Genomic DNA, 19,963 nt, shown 5'->3' on the forward strand with positions numbered 1-19,963 from the left:
GCAAGTTACTCGAGTTTAACGATTACTTATGTTAAAAGTTTTCATTAAAGTTTATTTTTAGATTGACACAGTTTATTTTTCTTAAACCTTGTGGTCCCTGCTAACAACAATGAAATCAAAGTGGTCCCTGGTCGAAAAAAGGTTGGGAACCACTGTTCTAGATAAATGCAAACAACTTCTGTCTGTAGTTTATAAACTTTCTGGACAGACCTTGGATATAGTGCATTGGAACCAGTTTCTCCCTAGGAATGTTTCTTCTGTCAGCTTTCTGCTTCTTTTTCTTTCGTCCATTCTTAATTCTTTACACTAACTCCTAAAACTTTTTCCAAACCCATGGTTAACCATCACTTTCTTTGTATATTCTTACTTGATTTGATTTGATGTTAAAGATAAGAAGGGCTATCCGTTATAACACAGACTTAACCCTGTAAGAAACGGAAAAAAGAAATTAGGAAAGTAAGAAGTTAGGTAGAAGAGGAAACACAGGGAGATAGGAAAGTGTGAAAAGAAGCTACCTATATATTCTTACTCCTTGTTTAAGGACTTAGTCTTTACAAAGTGCAAATCTGCAAATGTCTCTTTATTAATGAAACACTGCTTCTCTATACTGATACTGATCTCTGGAATCTTCTGGAATATATATATATATATATATATATTGATCTATATGAGTCTTTTCTGTAGATATTCAACTTGTATCATCCTCTATTTTCAGTCTAAAAAAGTGAACTCTACTCAATTCTTGCTATTTAACTAATTTAATCTATAATCACTATCTGAGAATTCTTTAGTTACTTTATTAATAATTTCTTTCTTTCAAATGATCCGAGTTTAATCATACTTTTGAACTGCTATATCACTTTTTTTCAACCTTTCTCACTATTAACTCAGGTTCTCCAATAGCTCCAATAGCTTTTTTAACTATCAGCCCCTTCTATTCTCCCTATAGAATTTTCCTCTAAACTGAAAATAAAAATCATGAAATATTACAATTCTGAGAGAGTCTTAAGTTTTTAACCTCAAAATTACTCGCTTTTGATCAAATATTCTGTAAAAATCAAAAATGCTGATTCTTGTCTTATGGACGAATACAATACCTTAAATCATATGTGGTTAGCCAATCTCCCTTACATACATTGTTCTTCCAGCATCAAATTTGACTCCTTCATTGAGCTTGAAGTGACATTTTCTGGCAGAAATTCAAATGCTTGCTTACTGGTAGGAAGTGTGCAAATGATCACTCCCTCGTTTTCTGTAAGCATGGTGTTGGTCTCTCTCATCAGCAAGGTGCAAATTATATCATTTTACAATTTTGAGTGGTCCAAATTGATGATTATTCAAGGAAAAAAACTGAAGTGTTTATTCTGTGTACCAATATAATTCAAAAGAATAGCAACAATGAATTTGATATTGTATGTAAAGGTTAATATATTTAGCAGCTTCTGTTCTCAAGATTTTTAATACATATTTGTGACATGATTGGTTGATGAATTCAGGCTCATCTGCAACCAGCAATAATCATTGCAGATCTGACTCTAAAGGTGCCATTCCACAGGATAACATATAACATGTCTATAATCAAATGTGTGCACATATGGCTGCCTGTATTCAATGTGGCACTTGACTACAGTGGGTATTGAGATAGATGACATTCAACTTTCATGATGTGGTGCATGTTCATTTTGTGAGTTATAGTCTCAAAATTCATATCAGTGTAATAAATCATGTAGATAAATATTCTGTGTAATTTTCATTCACCTAGTGTAACTCCTCGGTATTGGGATTTCCATTTCTGGAAGTGTTCTGGGGAAAAAATAAAACCAAAAAAATTATTGAATGATTGTTATATGAAAGAAATAAATGCAATGATTCTTAGAAATAAATTTATTATACATAATAATAATAATAATTAAATATTAGAATCAAAATGATTTCTGTTATATCCATAACACAAACAGTTATCTGCTTTCTTGGAGATCAAAATGTAATGTTCGGTTTTGAATTTCCAAGAAAGCAGAAAACTGTGTTAAATGTTAGAAATTTTAAAACATTTACAGGTGGCAAGTACACATTCAAGATGATAAAATTCATAAAATTTCATCATAGCAATATGTTATAATGCATTTGAAAGTCAAAAATATCAAATGCTTTAAAAATTCAGGTGATTACTCAGTATTAATATCAATAGTAAGAATAATTTGGTTTGTATCTCTGGAGCATCCTTTAGATTTTTTTTTCAAAGATCAGTCAATAATCTGTCTGTAATTTATATATCATAGACAATTTTCTCAAAAGAATTGGAGAGATTGAGGCACAAGTACAAACGTTAAACTTGTACAGCAAGCAGAAGTACACGTTTGATGTTTTAAATCCAAGTAAAAGACCTTGTTGTGCTTGTTCACAACATTACATGACTCAGTAAACGTTGCGCATTGACTCACGGGAAATTTGTTGAAAAAATGGCAGATACATTTAACATCAAGGGTTATCAGCAAAGGTAAATAAACAAACTAAACTGTTTAAAAGTATTTATAGGATGTTTAATAACACTAGATAATTATTTTTAATTCTCCTGCCATACTATAGGACTATCTCATACTTTTGTCAAGGGAAGTTGTGGCTTATGTAAATTTGAAAGCAGCTCAGGAAATTAATTTTTAGAAAATTTACAAAAGTATTATGCTGTTGATGGTAGAAGATGCCGTGGAAGAACAAACGTACCTTAAGATAAGCTATTATGAAGATAAATATATGTAAATTCTATAGGCACTTCAGATCACTTGCTAAAAAATTGTATAATTAAATAATTTCTGGATTAAAATCGTCTGTTTCTTTACAATATTATTCATAAATACTTAAATAATCATTATTTTAATAAAATACATCATAATTTTAACCACAAACACAAAAAAATGAAACAGTTTAAGCCGATCGTCTACTTGCCATTCTAGACGTAGCGAACGCCATTATCAACCATATAGAATTGCCAGATGGTGACACTCGTCATCCGCCATTCACATTTTGGGCTGAATACATGCACCTCAACCTCTCTATTATAATAGTAATATCCAATGGAAAGTTTATCTTATATTCATTTTTATGAAAAATAACATTTAAAATCTTTAAAAAATTTATATTAGTTTTGTAACTAACGAAGTTGAGGCCAAAGTTTTAAACACGAAAACGTGTACATTGGACATTCCACGCAGCTTTCCTGTAAGCCTAGAAGTTTGACAATGGTGTTTGGAAAGTCAGTGGAATCATGCTTGACGTTCCAAATGCCATTGTCAAACTTCTAGGCTTACAGGAAAGTGGCACTGGACATCCGACATACATGTTTTAGTGTTTTAAACTTCGGCCTCAACCTCACTACTATCTTCAGTTTAACTTTTATATAATAACTATTAAGACTTCAAAAATATTTACTGTATTTACTTGCTTATGCACTCCAGTGTTACCTGGAGAAATGTAAAGAAACTGTGACAATGGGATAAAATTTTATTATGATTAGGTAATGGTATGCAGTGTATAATTTGCCCAAGTTTATCTAGTAATAACACAGGAAATCCTATTGGATAGTTACAACATTATATGTAGTCTCTCAGAAATTTCAAAATGAACTCATTGGAATGGATGACTTTTTATATCATAAGTAGAACTAAAAGATGGAAGTAGATTAACTGATATTTTACTAATAGACACCCACAATTGCCATAAATATAATTTGGAAATAATAATTATGAATTACAAATAAATTTGGCACTAGAGGGAGGCATTAGGCACCATCTCGTATTAAATTTAATCATTATAATATTTATTAATGAATTTAGAATAAACTGGAAGAAAAGAATCGGCCCAAAGCAGGACTCAAACCTGCAACTCTCGCTTACTGTGCAGAGATCAGACCAAAGGTCCGATCTCCTCTTCCAGTATATGCACTCCAGTGTTTCTTAAATATTATAATTATTAAATTTAATACAAGATGATGCCTAATGCCGACTGGGTGTCATAAGTGGATGTTTCTGGCTGAGGGCGTGTCCCCAGTTGGCACCATATTAACCGTCGATGGTTATACATTAGGCTTATATATACTGGAAGAGGAGATCGGACCAAAGGTCCGGATAGCATATCTGGCAACATGTCTGTACAGTAAGCTGGAGTTGCAGGTTCGAGTTCTGCTTTGGGCCGATTCTTTTCTTCCAGTGTATTCTAAATTAATTAATTAAATATTATAATGATTAAATTTAATACGAGATGGTGCCTAATGCCTCCCTCTAGTGCCAAATTTATTTGTAATTCATAATTATTATATCCAAATTATAGCCCGATTATTTATGGCAATTGTGAGTGTCTATTTGCTAATCATTGGGCTTCGGTAGATGTTTATATTTGATTTTTTTAACTTTTGGCATAATACAAAAAATACATAATTTTGCTTAAGTTTTGTAAAAATAAATTCACTTGTTGATGAGTAAGGTTTTGTTTTACTTAAAAAGAATTTATATCAAGCTTTGCCTTGCTTGATATAAATTCTACCAATGCTTTCATCACATACACCAAGATGACAGTTGACAGTTGAACAAAATTTTCAAGTGTATGTAACTTGCTATGAACTATGTAACTTGTATGATTAATTTAAGTCTAATTTAGATTTTAAAAAAATATGTTTGATAAGTCCTTCACAAAGCTGAATTACTTATTTAAGTAGCTAGTATCTTGTAGCCAGCAGCAAAATAATCTATAAATGGGACCAACATTTACTTAGTGTGAAATGAGAAATCACACTGTTTTCTTCATTCTAATGCATCATTGAATCTATTGTGCCCTTGGTTTTAGAGATATCTAAATTTGAAAAAAGTTAATGAATATAATGCACTCCTTATATCGAAAACATGCCACAAAAAGTTAATGTATTTAAACAATAATAAATGCATTTTTTAAATAACCTCTAGCTAACCAAATCACAAATAAACACCCACAAAACCCTTTTAGTATAGGAAAATATAAAATACACACCCACAGCCGTTAAGGGTACAAAATATTCTAAATTATATTTATTTACTAGTTGGTGCAAGAGATTGCGCCACTTGTTTGTAGCCCTTTTTTAACGGCTGTGGGTGCGTATTTTATATGCTAACCAAATCTTGAATAAATATGATGATATTTAATTAAACACATTATTTTTGTTATGGCTAAGCTGCTTTTACATGTAGAATATTTTAATCGTAAATGACTTCTAAACTCTTATTTTTCCTGATGAATAATATTGTGCATTCTAATTTTACTTGTTTTGAAACAGAGTATAGTAAAATAAAAATCAGTACCAAATGCCAATGGTAGAGGTTGACTTAAATACATTAAATACTTTTTGCTAAAATGGAGGTTCCTTTTATAAGCTGCATAAATATATGGTAATTTTATTTCTGGTGTAACGACTTCTGGAAGCATGTGTAGTGAAGGGGCATAGAGTGGGCCAAACTGCAAGGCATCCATATGGTAATTTTAATTGTTACAGACAGCTTATAGAGAGGTTTCATGTCGACATCACGAGTGACGTCCTGAGCATGCGCAATTGTCCAGCGCCATCTTTGTGACTGTTTGTGACTTGTTTACGTTTTGTGTGTGTTCACGTGCGTTTTAACTGTGTTTTAACTGCGTTTTAACAGAGAGCCATGATTTGTTGACTTAAGAATGGGTTAACCCTTTTGAACATCTGTGAAAACATAAACCTGCATATATAATATAAATTCTGTATAAAACAAGACCCTACTATACATGTTACATTTTTACTTTTACAGATTTTCTGTTTTTTCTGTCTGAAAGAAATAATCTTGTTTCTTTTATTAGATCAGAGGGTGTTTGAAGAAACATAATTTTTCATCTAATGTTAAACTTTTTCATAAATTACCTCGTAGACTTGTCTTTCCTTTAAGAGAGTTGGTTGGAGAATCTATTCTTCATGCTGGGTAAGTTGTTATTTTTATATTTATAAATATATAACATACATAAATTATTATATAGTTATTGAAAACTTATAATATATTCTCAGTTTTCACTGTATTGTTGGATGAAAACTCTTAATTTGCAATTTTCATTTTATTTGTTAATAATTGATTTGAATAAATTTACAATAAAGTTGATGTTCATAAATGTTTTTGAATATATCCGAGAAAATAAATTCAATATATAATACTTTCTTTAAGAAAATAGTAATAATACATTTTTCTTGTATTAAGTATTGCAGAAACTGCAGAAATCTTTATTGCAATTTATGTACTTTTAGACGTTTCTGCACATTATGTTATTGTATCTCAGTATAGATGATGATGTTTATACCAGGGGTGTCAAACTGGCGGCCCACAGGCTACACGAGGCCCCAATGTGATTTTTCATGGCTCACGGCCACAATGCTTTGAAATTAAATAAAACAGCTTACAGACCAAGATTAACTGATAAACGTTTATCTGCCATAATGAAGATTGTTTGTTCTCAGTCTTTGAATCCACATATTGGAAAACTAGTAGGAGGAAGATAGTGCTGGCAAGTTTTCTGTAAAAACAATTAATTTTAGTATAATATGTACAGTACATTAAATAAAATAAATATTTAAATAAAAGCAATACTATAGCAATTATACATTGTTGAGCTGAATTCACTGAACTACATAATGTGTTTTAATTGCCCTAACTACATTCGTGCATTCTCACTCCAAATTATGATTTTAGGAAAATTTGTAAATGTGATGTGGCCCACGTGGAACTTTCCAGTTACAAAATGGTCTATTGTTTCAATGAATTTGACACACCTGGTTTATACCATCAGACAGAAAACAGAAATATATTTTTGGTTTATATTATAAAATAGTTTGAACTTGTTAACTTGAATCAACTTAATTTAAACCTTGAACTTGAAATGTTACTTTTAAGAAAAAATTATACATGTAAGCAAGCACAGTTGAATATTTTAATATATTTAGTTACTGTAAAAACAACATGCATGATACTGAAAACTTTCAAAAATCAAATTATTTAATGTATTGAAAGATATTTAGGTTTAATACACATCTTAATATAAAATGATAATAGTATTAAATATCTTATGTCAACTGCAGATTTCTAACATTTATTATTGTTAAGAAACATCTTTAAACAGGGCAAATTCTTTACTTGACTAACATTTTCAGTCAGTTTTAACAGAAAAAAATTTATACTTGGCACCATAATCAAAATTATTAGGGAAAAATGCTAAATTCAGGAACCAAGAGAAATTTTTATTCTGAAATGTTTTAGATCGTCAGCTAGAAAATTTTCCAAGTGCTTTAGAATGAATACATTGAATATAATGATTTAAACTTTTAAAAAAAACTTTTAAACATTTTTAAATTTAAAATTAACAAAAAATTATAAATATAAAAAAAATTGATAAAATAAAAGAACAAAAAGTATTAAATAAAATAAAACTGAAGTAAAATCTAAATTAATGAAATAAATAAAGTATTATTATTTAATACTTATTAATAATTCAATAAAGCAATATAGTATAAAACATAAGCTCCTGGCCATCCTACTCTGACCTGGAACCAAATATATTTCACTCTTGTGACTTCGTCACTTATAAAAAAAAAAGCTAGCTAGGGTCCTTTGAACAAAAGTGCTGTAATCTTGAGTGTCTTGAATGTCAGTCCATCTACTGTCCAACAAGGGTATGAATTACATTAACTTTGCATGCAAAAAAGATAAATGTGGTACTGTCTATTATAATATGCTTACCTACCCAGCTTTTTATGATAATAGTATTTCCAGAAAAGTTGTACTTCTTTAATAAGTGCCCATTGCTGTAACGTTTTGCTTATTATTTTGTGGAGATTCTTAATGTCCCATAAGGCATTGCCATAGTGTTCTATACCAGACTTACAAGATATTTATGCACATAAGAAAGAAAAATCTGAGATGACAATACAGTAGCAGTTAACAAAACCAGAAGTTAGTGCAAACTGAACAATATAGTCTGTGTTTATACTGACAAAGATTATATACTAGTGTTTGTTACTATTAAAACCTACAGAGAAAAGATGAGGGGATAACTTATGAATACGAACTCATCTTTGCTTAACAAGGATCCTAAAAATTCTCTGCTATAAAAAGTGAAGTTTCTAGACAAAAACAATAAGCTTTCAACCCTTGAAGTTTCCACCCTTGTAAAGAGATGTTGCACCTACAGTCAGTCTTAAAAGTTTAGAATAATTTCATCACATCACAAAAGGCCTCATGAAGTCTTAAATTACAATAACTAGGTAAAATATGAATAAAACATTTTAATCCCATGAAAACCCACTTTAATCCTGCATAAATCGATCGATCTGCATCACATTAAGTTGGCAGCCTTTAGGTCCTGGATAAGAACAGTTTATACAAACATAAAAAACATAGAATGTAATTTAGCTCTGTTACTAAGAATTGCAGAACAACAAAGATACTGAAGGAAAATCATAGAGAAACTAATTGCAACCTTCCAAACAACAAAATAAGAACATGCTAAGGTGGACCAAAAACACAGGATAGTTTTAAATTATATCTCATTTTTAAGGCAAATACATAAAAAGACGGCCAAGACTAATAATTTCCAAGTGGTATATTGACGCAATTCTACAGTTTTCAAGCTCTTAGGAAACGATAAGAAATGATATTACTGGAATTCAGCCACAGGAATCTACTCTATACCATTACACGACCAGCATTTTGATTTTGATCTTGTCTGTAGGCGGCACGATGTGCAACTTGCAGCAGCATCTACAGGAGCATAAATATACGATTAATAAGAACCGAAACAACACCATGCTGTTAGCTTACACAAGACAGCAAGACATTCAAGTCCATTGGGATCAAGCAGCAATAATTAGACCAACAACAAATTTACACACAATAAAACATCTTGAAAGGTTAGAGATCTTTAAAACACACAAGAGAACTGGTTGCATCAACCATAGGGATGCAGATACATTAGCTACCACATGGCAGTTCTTTTACAAAAATTAATGTTATTAAGAGACTTGTTTATTTTGGTTTTATTTTATAAAGTGACATTTTCAGCTTAATTTATATTATTTCTGTGTTTGTTTATTTTAACGACCACAATTACTTTTTCCGTTATTTAAATTTTTATCTCAGAACCTTATTTTCATATTTACGTTCTGTTTTGATATTCTATTTTATATTAACTGAAGAGGATCGTTAAAAATGGTTGAAAACGTTTTTATGTTGCTAATATTTATTTGCTGGATTATTAAAAGTGTGTTTTATTCATTTTATAGTTATTCAGTATGTGCATTATGTATAACTAGGTAAAATTAAAAAAAATTGTGAAAAAAATTAAATAAGATGATGTTTAGCCTGGTCTTTAGTTATATTTTCATCTTAAAAAAAATAATTTCTAAAGAAACTTTAGAATCATGATTCATAGTTGGCAGTAAAAAATTATCTTATAGTTGGCAATCAAACAACAGGTGCCATCTACGAGACAAGGACTTACAAAAATTTTTTGGGTCAATTTAATCCTTTTTTTTTTTTTTGTGGTCATTACTGTTTAATCATGTTAAATAATCCTGGGATGAATATATTTGTTTTCAGGCCTAGTTATACTGTAAACCCTTTTCATTCCATAACTGTGAACTGCAAATTCTTGTGACAGTGGTCGTTAACAATATAGACGAGTTATGTACACCACAATCTCATCTATATTGTGTAAGTAACAATTAAGTTCAATGTAGAATTATACCTTTGTGATCAAAAAGTATCAGAAATGGTTCAATAAACTGCAAGATTTGAGCTTATTCATCAAAACTTATTTTGTTCCCTTCAAAGTAATTACCTTCCACTCCAATGCACTTTTGCTATGTTTTTTCCAATTTGTGAAATATGCTTTAAAGTTATTTTCATGAAATCCCTTCAGGATTTGCAATGAATTTTGTTTTTTGACATTAGTTGACTCAAAACAGTAACTATGAAGTGGAAATTTTAGTCGAGGAAGCAGAAAAAAGTCACATTGTGCATATCAGATGACCATGGAGTTTGTGGAACTGTATTTGTAGAAATTTTGGCCAGAAATTCTTGAACAAAAGCATTGTGAGCAAGTGCATTATATTACTGTGCAAAAGCCATGAGTTTTCTTGCCATAAATCAAATTGTTTTCTGCAAATTGCTTCATGCAAATGACTCAAAATGCTCAAATAATGCTTTGTTGACAGTTTTGTTTTTATATCATTTGCTTGGACCTTGTTTATAAATTGGACTTATTATACTGGTATAGTTTCTGATTAGCAGAGAGAGAAAGTCTTAGTCAAAAGGTAAAACAAAATATCTTTATTTTCACATGTACACTCTGTGTGTGTGTTTCAGACCAGTAGTCCCTTCTTCAGCAGGTTTACAACATTCTATAACAATTGTATAAAAAGTTTTAAACAATGTTATTACACCTGACAATATTTGAGATAAGATAAAAAAATTACTTATATTTTCAATTTTCTGTAATGGTAGCTGTTTATTCGTTCGTTTGTACATAAGTCTCTTTAATTTGAAAACCACAAATTCCAGTAGACTATCTTACAGCCGTTAGGTCAGGAACATCCGTTATTGAAGATACAGGTTACATATGCATTTCAGGCTTATTTAATCTTTAAGCCCCTCTTCAGTGCTATACTAAGAAATTGAGAACTATCAGTAACATAACACAATATAACGCGCATAGAATATATCTTTTAATTAACATTATTTTAAAATTTTTATCATACCAAATAAGGTTACAAGGTTTTCTTACAATAATCTATCCTTCCTTACACCAATGACACTTTTGTATTTTTTATCAGGTAGCATTCCTTATTAAGTAAATATGACAATGAGAATACCTTAAAACTAAACAATAAAAGTTGGTGTAAACATAATTCTATACAACACAAATGAAATTACATTTTTTAATAACCATACCTTTAAAGTAGGTGTATATCTTGTTACATTAAAACATCCTAAAAATTCACAAAAAATTCCGAAGAAACATTTTTATCTCAACCGTAATAGGGTAATCAACTGTAATTATAGTAGTATTTAAATTGGTTTACTAAGTAAAACTATACAGAAATACATACCGACATTAATTATTGTTTCTCGACACACAATACACTATATGTTGCATTATAGTTTGACTCGGACGTTGTGGGGAATTTTTTTGATTGTAGCGCCCACTATTAGGCTGTACCATTGAGGATCTATTTGCATGCTGCTCAAAATGTTGACTATATTTTCACCCATATATTTCATAATTTCAATGTGTTCTTTAAATTTACATTTATAAGTGTTTTTTCGGAATGGAGGAATGGAGAATTTTAACATTATTTCTATCTATTTGGCAGTTACTATCTTTTATATGATTAAACCACAGAGAATTATTATCTTTTACCCTTACAGTGGCCTTGTTCCTTAATTCTTAACTCTAAAATTCGGCCTGTCTTACCTATATAATCTATTGGGTTTGACCATTACAGTTGATCTTACGTACGACACCCTTATTTTTTTTAAGTTTATCAATATTTTTATATTTTTTTCCCGTGGCATTATAAACATTATGTGAAATTTTGTTGGTCAAAGAAGGGGCCGAAATAATGTTGTCCTTTTTTAGGATTTTATTACAATTATTATAAATCTTTTTAATATATGGAAATGCTTTATACTTTTTATCTTTCTTATATTTTGTGTTAAATCTATTTTTATAATATTGTTCATGCCAAATTTTTAAATTCTTCCTGGGGTAATCATTCAGAATAAACTTAGATTCTAATTCTTTTAATTTAATTTCAAGTTCAATATTATTGGACGTTCTTGTATATATGTTTTTTAAAGCCATAATGTATGTATTCTTTTTTATAGTTTCTGGAATGTGTGAATGATAATTGATAGTTTTATTTACATTACATGGTTTTTTGTATGTTTTAAATGAAAATTTTAAGAGTTGATGTAACTAATCTTTATCTTATCTCAAATATTGTTGGGTATAGATACATAGCCAAATGAATGCCTTAAATACTCAGGCTCTAAATCTGCTAGTTTTAATAATTAATACTAAATAATTTGCTGCTAGAGGTAGACATTAGGTGCCATCTTTTATCTAAATTAATGATTATAATTTAAATAATTTATAATCATCTGGAAGAAAAGAACTGGCCCGGGTCAGTATTTAAGGTGATCGTTTGGCTACGTATCTATATATTATCAGGCTTTGAGTTTTTTTAATGTACTTATATTGTTGAGAGTAATATCATTTTTTAAAAGTTTTTATACAATTGTTATAGAATGTTGTAAATCTGCTAAAGAGGAACCTATAGGTCCAAAACATGCAAAAAGAGTGTACAGGTGAAAATAAAACTATTTTGTTTTCAATTTTGACTAAGACTTCCTCTCTTTGCTAACCAGAAACCACACCAGTATAATAAGTCCTATTAATAAACACAGTTTAAATAGACAATATAAAAACAAAAAAATAAAACATTAAAGACAAAGAGGTAAAAAGAATGAATATTCTTTATTGACAGTTTGGCCAGTCAGAAGAATTCATGATGGACATCACCATGACAGTTGAAGAAAATACCCTTGACCTTGATTTTGGACTGTGGTCTTTTTGATCTCGCTTCACATTTTGAGCACTGTTCACTCGACTATTGAGCTGTTTTGGTGTCAAAAGCAGAGATCCATGTTTCATCACTCATAATGATGTATTTTAAGAACAGTTTGCTTTGAGAAAGCATTTCTTTTAACCACTCGAACACATTTTTAGAGAAAAATTCAATGTTTTTCGGGATGGCTTGAAAAGCAGTATGTCGCAAGCCCAAATTATCTTTTAAAATTGCTTGACAATAGTGAGGTTGTGGTCGAAATTTTCATCTCCAAAATGTGAATATCGAATGTCAAGCGCCGCTATCTTGTAAGAGGCATTCGATGTTCACATGATATAACTTTGGCTGCAACCTCACTAATATCCAAATGATACTGGAACATATTTAATAATGCCTAATTGTTAAATGATGATCATTGAGCACTAAATCTCTGACTTGAGTGACATGTTGTTCATCAGTGGATGGTTACTCTGGTTCGTCTTCAACATGTTCTCTACTTATCTTGAACATCTTGTACTAGTCAAACTCTTGTTTTTGGTAGACTATCATTACCAAAGGCTTTTTGCATTCTAACATTTTTGTAGCAGTAATTCCATTGTGAAAACAAAATTTAATGCATGCTTTTTGCCCAATTATACTCAGCATTTTGAAAAATCACTGGTGCAAAAATTTTTTACACACAAAACAAGCATTTATTTGCAAATGAAAACAGATGATGACTTGATTGCTGTTAGATGTTAATGAAAGTCATACCTAACGACGACAAAAGAACAATGTCAGCACCCTCTTGCATGCATGCAGTTTAAATAAATCATTCTTGATACTTTTTGATTATAGTAGTAGGAATAAAATGCACTTTTTGGCAAAACCTCTTCTCTTTACTACATATGTTGTTATTACAAATTGCAACTGCAGCTTAAATATGCTACTTTGCACACCTGTTGAGTGTTTCATATATATCATAGTTGATGCAATTTCCATTGTCTTTACTGTAAATTAAGTTTTAATTTGCTGCTTTAATATGAGCACAAACATCAACACTAAAGATTTTGTATTTAACATAAAGTAAGCCATAGTATTTTATTCATAAATATCTAGATCTTGCATTAATAGATTTCTTCAATCACTTAAAAATGCATCTTATGGGGAAAAAATTAGTTGATGATCATCAAAGATGTGAAAGAATGGCTTTACTCTGTTAATGAAGATTTTATACTAAAGTCATATGAGAACTAGGGTAAATGTTTACATTTAATACATGGTGCGTTTTTTACCAGAACTATTTTTCAAGTAGCACATGGTTGATACTTCTGAAAATTAATGCAACATAAATCGTTTATTTTACAGAATATTAGTTTTATTTCTCTATATTAAAATTTAGTTAAGAAAATCTCTTATTATAGAACATTGATTCTTTTAATTGATTGCAAACATATGTTGTTACTCTTGAAAGAAGTGATTTAAATCAATCAGTTATATCAGTTGAGTTTTAATCTATGAAAACGTTTCTGTATTTGAGATGATTGACCTTATCAATGAATTTGTTAATTACTACTAACTGATATTTCAAATTAATATGCTAATTATTTTATTAAAACACTTGCTATTTTTTATTATTATTATTAAATAGGCATGTATTTCTTGGATTCACAAGGGATGGCCATTTTCTGTTGTCATATACTGTTCAAGTTGAGGTTGATGTGAATACATCAGCACCTTGTTATATATATCAACTACATTGGTGGCATTTTATGCCATATCGCCCTTTGAAGAAAGTATGTATGTATAAATTTGAGATTTCTTTTTAGTTTTAATATTTAAATTTAAATTATGATTTTTAAGATGTCAGAAGTACGCCTGTTTGGAGAAAATGAAATTAACCAGGATTTAAGAATTGTGGTTTGTCAGTGGCCTATGGATGAAGAAAATATATTGATATACGGTTGTTGGTGAGTATAATTTTTAAATTTAAATTAGAATAATTTGTTACTTGTTTTTAGGTTAATCTTCATAATTATAATTCCTCATACTTATTTAAAATTTATTACTTTTTAAAGCTTTTTAATCTGAAATATTTTAATCAATCCTAAATAAACATGACATGAGATATTGATTTTATCAACCTATCAGAAAAACTGGATGTAGGAAACTACTATCCAGTCTCAAAGAAGAGAAAATATTAGTGATTTAAATACCAAACTGATCAAAACTTTTCTTTAGGGTATGATTTTAAATGAGAGCTAATATCACTTTTCTCTGTAAGGATTAGATGATAAAGTAAAATGAATGGATAAAATAACATACATTGAAAGAAAGAGAATAAAAAAAAAACTTACTTTAGCAGTAATATGCCAGTCATTTTCCTTATGAGAAAAGGTCAGATTTAAGAAAAATTGTATAAGAAGTCTAAATAAGGTAACAAGAAACTTATTCTTGTTCATTTCTTTAGCACATCTAATAGCTGGTCAATTCTTTGAAACTAAGTTGAAAATGAATTGTAATTCATTTTTAGTTTTTCAGAGCTGAAGGATTCCAGATTTTGAGTTGTTTAAACTTTAGAATTAGTGCAGGTGACATAAATATTAATTTATATAACCCTGATGTTTTTATTTCTTCAATTGTAGCACTTCTTCTGTCCAAGATGCAGTTCAGTGTTACTTAACAATAACAGCACAGCCTTCTCTTCAGCAATGTAGTGATTGTATGACATTAAAAGATAAACAGAACAGAGATGGTAAGTATTTATTATTGATGATAAAAGCTGATGAATTATTTTACTGAAAAATTTCATTGAAATATTTTTGATTTATGCATAATCAACCATATTTATAATGGATTAATTGATCTTTGGACTCGGACGAGAATATTATGAAATGAATATAATCGTGTTAATTTCAAACATTATGAGCAGTAAATATGAAAACACAAAACTGAAAAAACATTGATTTAACAATCAGTTTTTGTGTTTGAAAACAAAAACCTTAATTGAAGCTAATGATGTAATGCTTATATTATAATGTTAGATATATTCATTAAAGCATTAATTCTTCAGTTTCTTTTATTTGAGAGTTAATATTTTAAAATGATTACAAATATATAAATAAAACATAAATATATATATATTTTTTATCTCTGTCAATAGATTATATAATAATTTCAATATAAATATGAAATAATACAGTAGAAGCTTGCAAATATGGAAAAGAGAAATATGTTGAAAAATAAGGTTTTGATAAAAATGTACAAATAAAATCATGGCTGAAAGAAACATTTCTGATCTATGTTTTCTTGGTGTATCTCTTGATACACCAAGATGAAAGTGGGAGTAATCATAGCTGCTGAATTTCTTCTTTGCAAATGATCTAGCATTTTATTTTTATATTCAAGGAACCAGGACTGTGAAGTTGGACTAGGACTCAAACTCCAATCTTCATATAAACTTGTATTTAAAATCTATTTTTAAGTCATGCAAAGAAAGAATCAAACTGGATAACAAAGCAAACCTATAAACATCCAGCAGAAATTTAATGGTAACTAACATTTTCAACTGCAATGATGATCATCAGATTCAAAGCTGAAAACATAGGAATAGAACATGCAAATTCATGCAAATTTTATTTTTATTCAACTTTTATAATTGGCATACCAAATGGCATACAAAATCTTCTGTATTAAAAGAAACAATTATACAAACAAATCATTAAACTTTAAATTTTTTTTCTAGCTGCTTTTTCAGCAAGGGATAAAATCAGAATGAAATACTAATTTCACTAAACATGTTCAAATAAGTTGTAAAATACAGCTAAATCTCAAAATTTACTTGAGGGATGCAGCAGCCTTAAGTGCAAATTCTAAGAAATTTTTAAAAGTTGATTTTCTGGAAAAAGAAATGTGAATGTTTTCCCTTAAAATTAATATTATTGATAAATGGAGATTTTTAAAAAAGAAAATTTATTGGATTATGTTAAATCAAAACAAATTGTGTAAAAAAACCGTATAAAAACAGAATTAAGTTTACAGTAAATCACCATTAATTCTGACTTTGCACAACTTGGACAAATTTTTTTGAAAATTTTACAATAATTTTATATTTCTCAATAAAAAAACAATTACAATTAATGAGTAATTAACAAGTGTTTTAATATCCAGTAGTCTTTGCAATACCATGCATTATATAGATAAGTTGGTAAGTTACTAAAGACTGTATATTGCTGTATACTGTGTTATCACGAAATTTTATGAGTTCATTTCCCTTAATAAATTTAGTGGTATAACTTAATAAAGCTCAGTAAAACTTCTGTATAGAACTGATGATGATAAATTACCGTACTGTAAATCTACTTTTTTTCTTTCCGTATCATCAGAGAAAACTTAGACTTTTGTAGTCCTTATTAGTCTGAGTTAGCAGGGATAAACCTTATAAATAGAATCAATTTTATTTATATAACATTGTTTGAAGTATTTTTGTGCTTGCTAGTTTACTTTTCACTTGTCAGATGGATTTAGAAAGTTTTGACTAAAGTAATATCTCAAATTGATAGAATGAAATTATTGAACACTCAGCATAGAATATCTTCTATAAATGTTTACAATTACGTATATATGTTATATAATTCTTTATAAGTGTAAATAATTATTTATATCACTTACATTTTTAATTGAAAAAATTTTTTAAAACCAAAAATAAGTTGAATAATAAATGATGCGATTGTGGGATACCTGGGGTGTCAAAAATTTGATTACTCAAGTTTAGGGTAGGGTCCTGCCACCAGGTGTGTTTTGTCGGACACACCTCCAATTGAGACCAAAAAAAAAAAAAACAAATAGTTAAGGCATGAGGGTAAGAGTCACTCCAAAGTCCAGGAATGAGCCTCTCAGGAGACAAATACAGAGTTTTTTAACAAGAACAAAGTTCTGAACAAAATTATAAAATCAGATTTAGGAAATTGACCTACTTTTATCTATAAAACAAGGGGGGTACCTAATGGGGAGTATTTGAACTGTGCGACTCACAACATATCAGGAAAAGAGTTGTCTTCTCTTTTTTCTTCACTTTCTCTCCTTGTTCTCTTCTTCCTTTTAGGTCTTTCCACTCATGTCCGGTCAATTCACCAGTCCATCCATGATCTACTGGGAATATGGTACTGAAAACCTCCTATGTCCGCTCCTGTCCCCGATGACAGGGTGTGACCCCCTTTTTATCATTTTTAGCGTGGGGAGAGTTATCATGTGATGCTCAATTTACTAGTTCATAGTTCAAGCGTTCATAGTCCAGGTACGGCTGATAAGGGATGTTACAAACTGGACAGTTTGGTCAGATTGTTGATACTTTCCCTCAGTGTTATGACTCTCCTTACCTCATAATTTTAATCAACTGACAGTTTTCCATCATTAATTTTTGACTATTTTGACCAAGTTTATGATATAAGTCTAAACATCATAACAATTGTTGACTTTTAGCAATATTTGATTGCTGTTCTCTATTGATCTAGAGGTCAACCTGGAGACTGGGTGGTGGGAAGGAAGAGGGTTTTTTTCCTTTGCACATTGTGAGATTTATAACATTTAATTGATAAATTTTTTTATTTTAATTTGTTTCTCTAAATTAAATTTTCGGTAATATCGATTTAAAATAAAAAAAGGGGTTCTTAAAATCAGAAAAATAAGCGAATTTCTTTTATACAGGGTTCCTACGCACCTGGAAAGTCAGGGAAAATCAGGGAAAGTCAGGGATTTTAATTAATTTCGGAAAAAGTCACGGAAAGTCAGGTAATTTGTCTCCTTAACTGCCTCGTCGATTTCGTTTGCTGAATATGGCTGAATAAGCGTAGCCATCTGCAGGCGGCAAGAAGTAATGCTGCAATCTTTAATAAGAAAATATACCAGAATCCGTTTTTAATCTGAAATGGCTCTTTTCACCATTCTGAAGCCATATAATTTTACACTTGTGGATTAATAACAGGATAAACTACTATTATGTAATAGTGTTTAATTTTTAATTTTAATAATTCAGCGATTATAAAAAGATGAATTTGTTAATTAGAATAAAAAATAACTAATTAAAAATTAGTTTACAAACTTTTAAAACTTGAAATCGTAATTTATTAGATTGTTCACTTCAAAATAGCTAAATAGATCAGTAAAAATCCGTGATTTAATTGTTTTTCACGTTTAAAACATTACTATACAACATAAAAAATTATAAATAGCTACCCGACATTTACAGTAAAATGCTGGCGCCGACTAGTAGTTTTTTATATTTGTTGTTACAACTTTCCTTGAAAAGAACTGTACTGCAAGCGTATTTCTCCCCTCTCCTGTTTATTCCCGCAACTTCAATACATAGTTTAATAATTAGTTTAACAGAAATGATGTTGGGTAACAAATATCCACTGATTTTGGCAAATTTAGGCATCATACTTGTAATAGATATACTGTAGTTATCGTTTTGAAAATCAACTAGGTAATCCGATAGTTTAACCAATGTTAACTTGCTTATAATTAATTATAAATTTAAAAAGCTGGTAAATTTTTAAAAAATTAATTAAATTACTAAAAAATTAAAATAAATTTGATTATCTTTTGTGCGAAACAACAACAAAACAATTTTTATAGTTATGTTGCAAAAGAAAAAGATTTGTAGTTAGATTCTATGCCTGAACTTCTATATTTTATTAACATATAATTGTAATTTCGTTTGATGTTTATTTCTGTACACTCAAACCTGTTTTTGTGCGGTATATGAAAATTTCAATCAAATTGGAACATAATTGACTTCTGTAAAATTTCTTAAAACTCTATTGGATGTTTTCTATGACATCAAGTTTTTTTCATTTTTTATTAAGTAAAATTTTTTTCTCTTACCTTTTTTTCGGTCCCCTCGTATTTTAATAGCATAAAAATCAGAAATATTGTGTTAAATGTAGACTGCAGGTGTGAAATTTCAGGCCTTGTTAAATGAAAGAATAACACTTCCTGCAGCTATATTTATCAAATAAAAGTATTTTTTAACGATTACTTTTAACTTTTTATATAGTTTTTCTGTAAAACCACTTTTTGGGAGGGTGTTTATTTCGCGGGAATTATTTCCCGGCAAATTTTTTAAATGTTAGATTCGTATTTAAGTGGAAATAATTAATATAAAAAATAAACTTCTTAGAGGATTTTTCCCCCATTAGAGATTGCAGAAAAAGGCCCAAGGAGTTAAAAAAGCAATTCCTAGTTATTTCGTACGATTTTGAGTTATTTTCCACGTGAGATTTTTTTTATGTGGTCCCCATTCACCGCATAAAAAAAATACTTTTT

The 19,963-nt window shown here is 29.5% G+C and overlaps 1 protein-coding gene across 1 annotated transcript in view; it reads left to right on the forward strand.

Annotated features, from left to right (window-relative positions):
* LOC136980224 (uncharacterized) overlaps positions 1–19,963 on the forward strand; it is a 68,398-nt gene that overhangs the window by 12,250 nt on the left and 36,185 nt on the right. Inside the window, exons 2-5 of the mRNA XM_067276317.1 lie at positions 5,848–5,966; positions 14,289–14,433; positions 14,501–14,607; positions 15,283–15,392. Of these exons, the coding sequence (XP_067132418.1) occupies positions 5,848–5,966; positions 14,289–14,433; positions 14,501–14,607; positions 15,283–15,392 (481 nt within the window). The remainder of the gene's footprint in view (positions 1–5,847; positions 5,967–14,288; positions 14,434–14,500; positions 14,608–15,282; positions 15,393–19,963) is intronic.

Source organism: Centruroides vittatus, unplaced genomic scaffold, assembly GCF_030686945.1.
Source record: "Centruroides vittatus isolate TY-2023 unplaced genomic scaffold, ASM3068694v2 contig_1159, whole genome shotgun sequence".
Classification (NCBI taxonomy): domain Eukaryota; kingdom Metazoa; phylum Arthropoda; class Arachnida; order Scorpiones; family Buthidae; genus Centruroides; species Centruroides vittatus.